General features: G+C 34.7%; 1 protein-coding gene across 1 annotated transcript; it reads right to left on the bottom strand.

The window, feature by feature from the left end:
* Positions 1 to 7,803: 7,803 nt before the first annotated feature.
* LOC149569279 (uncharacterized) lies at positions 7,804 to 10,562 on the bottom strand. Its single transcript, XM_089816862.1, has 3 exons — positions 10,487 to 10,562; positions 9,853 to 10,331; positions 7,804 to 8,300 (listed from the first exon to the last, which is right to left on the bottom strand). The coding sequence occupies exons 1-3, from the start codon at positions 10,560 to 10,562 to the stop codon at positions 7,872 to 7,874; spliced, it is 984 nt and encodes a 327-aa protein (XP_089672988.1). The 3' UTR covers positions 7,804 to 7,871.
* Positions 10,563 to 11,400: the final 838 nt, after the last annotated feature.

Genomic DNA, 11,400 nt, shown 5'->3' with positions numbered 1-11,400 from the left:
AAAAAGAGTTAGTAATAATAATTATAAAAAATAGAATAATAATAAATTTTAATAACAATAAAAAATTATACATACAAATTCCACTCTTTACAAATCTAAAATTTTAAATTTTATATTTGCAACCATGTTTCCCAAATTCTAATGTTTAAATTGAGCTGCGTTTGAAAATTAAGTACTCCTTGCTTCACATTTGAGCAGTATCCAGTTGGCACATTATATGTTAATAAATTTGTCAAACATGGAAATGACATGAGCCATTAGAAGTCGAAATTGCACACAATAAACCGTAAAACGTTGCTTGCTCTAAAATGTGGCAATTGGACTAATGAAGTTGGACTGAAAATTTGAGTTGAAAAGAGAAAGAAGTTTCCAGAAGAAAAAGATTCCCAATTTTCGATGCCAATAAAGTATTTTTACCCCTAGTATATTTGCTACTAGCCAATCACAAAATAGAAATTACTCATTTAAAATTAATTAAAAAATAAATTGATTCTTCAACTTTAAAAATATACAGCTTTGGTTTGTGAAAAAGTTCATCGTGTCCATTACCGAAAACATTAGTACCTTGCCTTATGCAAGGCAGGGACTCATAAAAGAAGCAAGAATACCATAAACGGTAATTGCACATGAATAAAAAACAATATTCATCAAAAGGAGATAACCCACTAAGGAGAAGGATGGTCAATAGTAATCATTTTTATTCACGTATTTAGTATCATTGAGAGATGAAAAAGATTTTTCATGCCAACCATTTGAAATGGACAATTCAACGTGCATTTGCAAATCAATGTGACCACCACCAAAACACTGGACTATAAAAGAAGCGAGAATACCATAAACCGTAATTGCACATGAATATTAAAAAATATTCATCAAAAGTAGATAACCCACTAAGGAGAAGGATCGTCAATAGCAATCATTTTCATTCAAGTATTTAATATCATCGAGAGATGAAAATATTTTCACGCCAACCATTTAAAATCAGAGAAAATAAGTAAATAAATAGAAGTAATACATATCTGGTGTAGTTAAAATTTTAGATATAGAAATCATATAAATCCAAAGCAGGGTTTTAAAGTCTTGAAGTCATGCCAATCCCAAACCGCAAGGTAAGAACTCCTCAATGAATTGTATTAACCATAGATCTCAACCCCGTGTGGTAAGGGAGGACTCCCTACTAAACTACACCACTTCAACCCTAACACAACAAGATGGGGAGAAAAGTCTCTAGAAGACTATGCCCATTTTTCACATGTTATCCGATCATGTTGATGTCCCTGGGACATTCTCCCAACTCATCCATAATCGAACAAGACAAGGTAAGGGACTTCTTCCTAGACCATATCAATCCCAAATAGAATAGGGAATGGGCCCAGACCACGTGCCCCAACAAATCCCAATCAATTGAGATAGTGAATTCCCACTGAAAACACCATTCTAGTAGTACTTCACGAAAAAAAACACAATTTCCCACTTTCACAAAAATAAATGCAATGGAGACCAAAACTTCCAAATAAACAGAAAAGGAAGCATTTTCTTGAAATTCAAAAACACAAAGAGAGCATTGAAATGAATATACATAGTTTACTCATTGAAACTCAAATAACGAAACAGTTTCAAATATCACCAATCAAGAGGGCGAAGTATGAAACTTCATCAAGTTATCTGGAAAATAACCTTATCATAAATCACCGACATAATCTCCTCCATCATGGAAGCTATAGCTGACCATGTCACCAATTAACACCCCTCCGAGAGCACCACAAAGTAATCCAACGTGGCCACCCTTAAACATCATACACTAAGGAAGAAAATAAGCTTTGATAAAAAAAGTCAACTTTGACTATTTAACACTTTTAGCCTAGGAATCAAGTGTTAGTGTGTGATGTTTAAGCCGTCCCATCTAACGCCTATTCCCAATCCCATCTCGTTCGTCTTCGACCACTGTTGTTGGACAGGGGTGTAACACTGATTGTAAGAATGGTATCCACCCTAGTTGTAAGGAAGGTAACCGCCCTAATAGCAAGGAGAGAAACCTTGTTGTGGAGAATATTTCCCACCAGAGGAGGAGGATAAGGTGGGTAGCATGCACGTGGAGGTAGAGGGTAACGTGGATATCTAGTAGGCAGCGGGTAATGCAGCCACGAGCTCATTCTTGCCCTCGTTTCCCTCCTTATGTGTTAGAGCGGCATAACCATATGTTGGGGTTGTGCTACCATTAACAGGGGCAGAGCTTCCATATGCAAGAGAGGCAACTCCATATGCTGGTGTGGTACCGCCATTAGCAGGTACCTGAAAGGCGCTTGGCTCATACACTGGCTAAATACATAACTATGAGTGCATTCCCCACAAATAAGTCAGACTCGACACTATTTCTGATTATATGATCATGAATTTCCTTTCCGTCGTCTATATGAGAGAAAATCACATGTCTTGAGCACGCACAAAGGTAAAGGTGAAATTTTCAGCATGTCCACCATTATCTTGCATTTGATAGTATAATCTAAGAGCTTCCTCAAAGACCCTAATACAGCTATAGCCTCTAATCATGGTGTTCCATAAAAAAGCCATTTCGTTGGGGCCGTTTGTCAAACAGTTGGCATGCTTTAACCCCGCTGCCACAGATTGCATACATTGCCACAGACTGCATCCATTGCAGCAAGCTTTGATTCCAAAAAGACATGTTGATTCAGTCCAGTAATTAATAAATGTGACTGCACTATCTTGCCTTGAGATAGCAATGTGTTTTTGAAAGAATCCAACAATAGGGAAGCACAAGATTACATAGTTCAATTCACGTCTATACTGTTATATTATTTTTGGGTTGTGAAGAAATCCCAATTTTGAATTTTGTGAAGGTTTCAGAGAAGCAATGGCATGACGAAAGAATCAATGAATTTTTAATGCATGATAGATCTTATATGGCTAGCATGAGTCCACAGTCAATTTCATAACGTTCAGAACTGAGTGGGAAGATGAACCATATAACCCGTCTCAGGACTTAGTCCTGAGAAAAAATTTCAAGCATTTTTGTGACTTACGTTCATGACCGATCACCTTGGACTCTCTGGAGTGGCAAGCATGCCCATTCCCAAGAAAATAGGTGGTAGGATGTCTAAACTGGAACGTGCAAGGAACAACAGTGAGAAACAATAGCGGCGAAGAGGAAAGAGAAATGAATGGAAAAAAAACTATTCACCAATCTATTTATGAATGTCTGAAACCGTTTCCCGACACCGGCTTCCCAGCGTGAGTCAAATTCCGCTAGAGGCAACTCCAAAAGGAAAGCCTATCAGCTAATTACAACTAATAAAACATACCTAAGTTAAGCTAGAGGAAATAATAAATACCTAATTTAAACTTAAGCTACAGTAAATAATAAATTACTATAACACTGCCTAAGCATGATACAAGGAGACACTTTTGATATTTTATTTCATTTAAGTGATAAGTCACTTATTAAATTATTCAAGTGAACTAATAAAATATTATTTCCATACCTTGGGAAATTTGTCAAGTCCTGAAAAGAAGATGCCACTCTTTTTATCTGAGGGGAAATTGAGACAGAGACTAGTAACCAGAAAGGGCACTTACTATAAATAGTAATATGCTAAAACTAGAAAACTGTCGAAGTCCTGAAATTGAAGATGGTGCACACAGAACTTGAGAGATGACTGAAGCTATAATTAGTCACCACAAATAGCACTTACAATATACAGTAATCTGCTAAAATAGAAAGTCAGCCAAAACTTATTGACATCACTGGCTAACATTCCACCAGAATTGAGGCCCCTAACCATCTCTGCCTTGCCTATGGGAACCCAAGGAAAAGGCTAACGGAAAATCCATGTTGACACTTATTATAAATATAAAGTACAAAGAAGTTGTCCCAAATCATTTCAAGTAGTGTCATTCATCTCCATTAATCCATCTAAATGCACAGTTGACATTGGAACACCCCTTGTAACTGATTGACACTAGCCATTAAAGTCATCAAGCTACATTAGAAAAGAAACCTTAAAAAGAACATTAAACGTTCAAATAAGATATGTGGTTGTCTCACTTCATGTACATTGACCCCACGCCATAATTAGCCCCCAACTCCTCTTTTTGCAAGCCAACATTTTCAATACCCTTATTGCAGCCCATGTTTAACAAAAAATATTATCCAAACTGAAAAAAAATATTGTCTTAGCTCTTTTTCATCAAACTTTTTACAACAGTAGATATTAAAAATTAAAGAATCTTGAAAATTAAAGGAAAACTTACCTCACTACCACTGGCTTTCTACTTCCCACCATTGGAATGTTGTTCTCCTCTTCTTGTTTTTCATCGTTCCTCAAAGCTCACTGCTCATTACTGGTAATCAAAAACAATGCAATTTGTTAATGCTGCTGTGTTTCTCTTGTTTATAAAGACAAGGTTACAACTTTATTAGGTTTGAGTATTTGATAGAAATGCAACGATTTTGTGGGTCATCTCAATCCTCTTAATTTTTTGTTTTTTGTTTAAACATGATTTCTACCTGGGTACAGCAAGCTGTACCTTGATGGTAGACAACAGTTTTGGGGGCACTTCCAAGTAGGCAGCAAAGTTAGGGGACGGCCGGGGGACACTCCTGGTGCATCTCCACATTCCTTTAATGTTTCAACTTTCAAGTACAAGAACAGACCCTAAAGATGCATCCTCATGTATCAATGAAAATAATTTATATTTTTACAATTAAAGCCATCCTAATTGCAAAGAAAGTGCGAGTGAAAGAAAACAAAAAATGTACACCATGAATACTGAAATAAGGATTTTCCTCATTAATTTTGTAATTGTTGATTATAGTGCTCATTGCATAATGAATGCATCACTATATAATGTGACTTCAAAGTTTGAACCCTAAAAATCATTTGCACATTACAAACTATATTTGTCAAGCTATAAAGTCACATAAAGCAAGAGTGACACTACCTGCTATGAAGTATGACGAACTGTGAAGCTGCAGTTCCTAATGTCTTTTATGGGTTATATGCTAGATCATAAGTATTTAATACAAATAGGGTAGGATGTGATCCAATGCAATATAAACCAAATTGGTCACAATCACTTAGTTCATTAAAATGCTAATATAGACCACTATTTACTGCCAAATAATAAAATACAAGGGTCTTTCTCCACCCGATCCAATGTAAAGATAATATAAAGGGAGTTAATGGCATTTAGTCTTCATGCTATGGTCCAATATTCTAAATTGGTAGATAGGAGAAATAGCAAAGCACTATGTTTCTCGTGAAGACCAAAAGCACCACCATATCTGTTTCCTAAACCATTGCTTACAACTTAGATCTGGTTTCTATGGTGCCCAGAGCATTCTATTATTGCTATCAATAAACCTTTCCCAAGAGCTGTCTAGGGTGACTGACATAACTCACAAATTCTTACTTCCAGTACAACAGAGTCAGTTTCAAGGGAGCCATAGGAACAATGGCCATATGTCATCCCAGATAGAGAAATAAATCTGCTCTCAAGCATGAATTCTAACAAAGCAAAGAATAAACAGATGTACTCTTAATATCACCATAACATGAGACAAAGTTTACAAAAAGCATGAAACAGTCTCATTAAAGGAATCATATAATTCCTGATATTCAAGCTCCAACATACTACTCACAATTACTTTTAATTTGGTTGATCTTCATCAAACACCTAAGCCATCCTAAAGATATCAAAATCACTTAACCTGAAAACCACCCTTTTTCTTAAGGGAAAAAATCAGATAATGACAACAAATAAAATCAGAAACTAACATAAATATTCAGAAAAATTTCAATCAAAACAGCAGTCAATGTGTTTTGAAAATATCACAATTTTAAATTTTTTCATGAAAATATCAGTCTGGCATGAGATCTGATATTTTTTGAAATATAACAACATTTTCTTCTATGACCACGACTGCGTGAAAATCCTATTTTCAAGATCAAACCTTGGAAAAAAGCATCCTTATCAATCCTTCAACCAAAATCGACCATAAAATATGGTATAGCTCTTAGGCATTATTAGAGTGCCAATATGACAAACATCTCCACTTGTTGTAGCAGGCTTTGAGATTCTTGGTCCACAAGAGGCTCCCATAACCTAAATATATGCGTTTTTTAGTTTTTCCTCAAGGAAGCAAGGCTCCTGCTTCATCTCATCCACAACTGCTCTGGATTATTAAGATTGTGTCCTGGTGGATCAACTTGTCAACAAGAGCTCATTCATATGAGTTTTGTGGTGAATGGCAACAGCCAAAAGAAATATATATTATGAAATACACACTGGCCTATCAGAGAAAATATCTGTATCCTTACACTATGAGAAATAGATAACTTGCAACATGATACACAAGTTAGGATTGACTTTGATTATTTTGACCTAAAGCTGATTGTATGTCAAGTGAGCTGTTGAGAGTCTATTAACAACTTCCCGTGTTCGGATGTGTGGAATTGCTCCACACATTGATCACTAAGAGAGAAGCAGGAATATTTTTCCTTCCTATAGTTAAAATTAAATGCTATACAATGTGAAGTTCAATGAACTTAGTATAATACCTTTTTCTATTCTTTTTTTGAAAGCATCATTTGGCATCAAGATGAAATGGTAACTCTCAAAGAACATATGTGCAAACAGATGAATGTGGTGACAGACAGACAATTTTTTAGAATAAACTAGCTAAATTATTTCCAACGGAAATCTGCTAATCATTAATTGCATCTTTCTTTCATCTTTGCCTCAAAATGCTATTCTGTTTACAAAGTTGAATGAAGATAAAGTTTTGTCCTGATTGATGCACAAATCCAGCATTTGTTACCATAAGGGCAAGCTAGGTGTATGAAATGTTAGTTAATAAAAAATGGTTTTCCAAATCAGAGTTGGAGATTTGAAAACAAGGTTTAAAAACAATACATTACACTCCAAGGTTTTTGAATGGAAAACAATCAACCATAAGGGTTTATTTATGCAACTTAAAGTAATGATTGTCATTGAAATGCTGCGGCTATGAAACTAGCAATTACTAACGACAAAGATGCAAATGTAAATGTAAATGAAAAGGTGCTTGACTGGACACAGCATGTAAAAGTTGCTGGAATTGCGAAAAAAGGTCATTACTGACTTTCTTGGCTGGTCAGTTATTGCATGGACTGAAATTTGTTTGCAACAAGGGCTCCCCACAGGACACTGGCATAAAAGGAGAAAAGTGGACAGTGGTTATTTTAGATTGTTCTTGACTGGAAGGCCGAAGATATAGATTACAATGCAACAAACAAGCCACTTACCAAAAAAACTTTATGTAGGCAACATCTCAATTCTGTGGATAAAAAGAAACTAGTGTCTAATTCAAGGATGAAGGTTGAATAGCTCGATTGATTATTGCAATATTATATGTGCAGTAATACGCATGTTTTTGTCTGAATATATTGTCAAAATGACAACATAATGACTAACAATTGCATAAGTTTGTCTTGACTGATATACTGTTTACGGAATTTAAAAAGTGCTTGTACTCAATTTTTGACTAATGATGTAAATCTCACAATCTTTGAAAGAAATTAAAAGTATATAAACTTTCAATGTGTTTGCAAGAAAAGTTCATTCCAACTAGAAAATGAGAGTGAAATATATGAAAAATTCAAGAGTAACCATGACATGATCACAAAAATCTGAACTGCACTATGTTGCCAAAGATCTTTACATTGATAAGAATCTTGGACATTATACATGGAAGGCTATTCACTTTTTTCTTCATGAAAAGCATCATTAGTCAAATTCCAGAGATTGTTAGTAACAAATCTTGCAAGAACATTTTGTACAATATATGCAATTGAGAACTGTACAATTTTACATCAAACACCACATGCAAGTTGTTCCAGCACAAATGTGTGCTCTTCGCAAGAAATGTGCAATTCAGAACGGAGATTGGTCAGTAAAATTTCTCTTTCCCAGCTTAATGAACCTTGGGCATGAAAAGCCTCTAACACAGAGCGATATGCAAATAATTCCAATTTATGTGTGGATACATTTTGCTCGTCTGCCAGGCGAATTCCATTTTTCTTTTGCTTCTTCCTAAGTTTAGGCAGTTTTCTGGTGTTATAGTGAGAAGCATCAACAAAAATGCCCTTGGCATGAAGTGTCCCTTTGTCTACATGTTGTGCTGATTCTGAATGCCTAAATCTCTTTATTTTGTCACATTTGTCAAGACGAAAGCCCTCATCTACCTCATACATACTTTCTACAATTGCATTCCCTTGTTTTGATGTCTTCCGTTTTCTTGCCTACAAAAATAATTTTAAGCATGTGTTAGATACACTGGTGTAAAGGACTCGACATCTTAATAAACAAGTCAAGTTTTTAATAATATTCTCAACATAAGGTTGTATCCCAAAATTCAAGTAGATCCAAATAATACAATGCATGATGCAACTCTCTGACAATCAGACAAGAACCACCCCTAATAGAGCTAACAAAGTAAGATTGATATAAAAGTGTTCATATGAAGATCCAAAATTCTCAGAATCGCTAAAAAAGCCTATAGGTAAAGGAAGATGAGATCTCAAATGAATGTAAAGGTTTGAAAAGCTAACATGTGCACCAAGACATAACTAAATGAAATGGATATCTTCCATTACAAAAGAGAGATTAAAAGTTTGTTCCAACTGTTATATTAGATAACTACCTTCTTAAGATCTGACATTGCCATGAAAACCCTTCTAATTATCAATAAGAATCAGTTATATTACTAAATCTCAATGCTAATATTCTAATTATTCTAAACCAATTGTTTCAATTTTATACACTGAAAACTCAAAAACTTGTAGCAAAGATACATTGATAATTATAATTCCTCGGGGCCCAATAGCTTCCTGATATGTCATACAAGGCACAAGTAGTAAAAAAGGGCATACATTTCTCCAGGCATAAAGATATTAGACAATTCAATGAATGTAACTACAAACAAAAGGCAATCAAGAATATGTTATTTTCCAGAAACTACAAGATCAAAATGTTTGATTCCAATGGAATATTAAACAAATGATATTAAGTCAAAACAAAGGCCTGTAAACTTTGCCCAAATTCTTAAGTTATTAGAGATATTTCGGTACATTTGAGGATTGTATTCATTAGGAACTACACTTAAGCTGGATATTTATTGTATTGTATGGGTAAGAAAGATACCCTTTCTCACTAGATAATAAAACCCATGTTCAGTGATCTACTTAAAATCTGGTAGATTATCTTGAGATTAATGTAATCGCCGAGGATAGTGGTGTCTCTATATGATAGCAAGAATGCACTGTATTTTGTTAAACTCGTGTATTGGAAGAGTAGGACGTGATATATTACTTCGTAATTCATTGTGAACAATGATACTTTAGAGTACGTAGTACATAGCATGGGATATAAATACGACATCTTTACATGTTATTTATTAATATCATTATGCACAAGATCATTGCACTTGATAGTGACATGTGAGATACGACTTGGTTGCCTTTACCATAGATAACAGTGGCATGCTCAATTACCTACTAGTGATAGGTTATGTATAGAAGATATTTCGTTCTTTAAATTATGCCTTAATTATGTTGAATTAGGTCACTGTGTTTAGTTGTCATATATGTGAAACCCTAATGCTTAGTAGAGACTTCAATTTACCATCTACGCGGTACTTATACATGATTAAGTAGGATAGAATAAAAGCTGGGTGCTTCTGTTATATGCTCGAGAGGCAAAATATTGAGCCATTCTTCAAATATTTTCATTAACAACACGACAGAAGTTAAACGGTTAAAAACAATTGCCAAACAGGTAAAGGAAAATATTTACCGGAAGAGATAATGACCATTTCCCATTCTTCCATTCCTGCCTGGTCCGAATATTGGAGTAGGGGTATCTCATGCAATTGTCATAGCAAGGGAAGTACACACTATAATATCTGTGAGGAAGAACCTCTGAGATAACACCTTCCCACCAACAATCCTTGTCAAGAACCTCAACTTGATCACCACCTGCCCAACTAATAATGTTCATCTCAGGAGGGCGCGGCCTTAATTGGTTGCATTGTAACTCCTCCATCAGAGGATGCCCCTCATCTGTCTCAAATTTATCGTACTGGACACGATAAATATTCCCCTCCTGAGACACTATAGCACCCTCAAACCAAACCCCTACAAAACCAGGTTCCTTGCTGCATGTTTCGACTTCCATACCATTTCTGAACTTCATCTTTATACCTCCAAAAACACTTGCAAGATGCTGCTTCTTCTCAAAATAAATTAATAAATTCAGACCCAATTCAAGATCAGCTAACAAGGCAAACGAACTAAAATAACCATTGAAGTAAAACAATGTGAAAACTCTGTAATATAGCGACCACAAATCCTGGTCACATTACGTGCTGCTGAAGCCTCTTAAAATTCAGGAAAGTTTCTTAAAGTCGGACAACAATGCATGCATGCACGCTCTGTTCCGGATGTTTCTAATTCCATGCGCGCTCTGTTCCGGATGTTTCTAATTCTCTCACACTGTATTGCCATAACTCTCCAAACTATTAATAGCATGCAACCCTGGAGTGCCTGCTACATTAGTCAGTTTCCTTCAATTCCCACACGCACTGCATTGCCTAAGCCTCTACGCATAACGCACGTATGGAGAAAAGGCTCCAGTTTCAAACTTTCGAAAACCATAATAACTTTTTCTTTATATTATTATTTTAATTTTTTTACTTTTTAAAGTTCAGAAGGTTGCATCTTAATGCTGGTGGCTATACAGCCACGAAAATGCATTTCCTATACATTGCTTTTTCTAACTTTTTAAAAAATTAATCAAGTCCTCTCCTTCGTATGGAAGTGCATTTTAGTATGGCCATATTTGTAACATTTGCGGGCCCACAAATTTATGTCCATTGCTCATTATAGTAGTAGATTGGAAAGTAACATATTTCTAACTATTTTTCAAAGTTTTATATATGTGGATTGCATGTTGTCTATGGTTTTGGTTTTGTTTTTCATATTATATATTCTTTATTGTCATTTTTAAATTTATTTTTTTCCGTTTACTATTTTAGAATATAATTGTGATTCAATAAGTAGTATATTAAAAAATTACATTGTATTTTTTAACATTTTATATTTTAATTGTGATGTCAATGCTCACTTCATTTTAATTTTACAGTAAACTCTAATTTGTCTTAATTAGTTTAATTTTTATTATTTTAGATACATGTTTATATTTTTAAATATTATTAATATGTATATAAAAGATTTGAATTATATTTAGTTTATATTTAAGATATATTGTAGGGTGTGATTTGGAGCTATTTGATGCTCTTAAGGGGGGTGCACTTGGACTTGCATCATCAGTCTCTAACATTTT

The sequence above is a fragment of the Cupressus sempervirens genome, chromosome 3 (genome assembly GCF_028749045.1).
Source record: "Cupressus sempervirens isolate cs-2001-9-10 chromosome 3, ASM2874904v1, whole genome shotgun sequence".
NCBI lineage: Eukaryota > Viridiplantae > Streptophyta > Pinopsida > Cupressales > Cupressaceae > Cupressus > Cupressus sempervirens.
The sequence above is the reverse complement of the archived record's forward strand: the minus strand, read 5'-3'. Positions and strand labels throughout refer to the sequence as shown.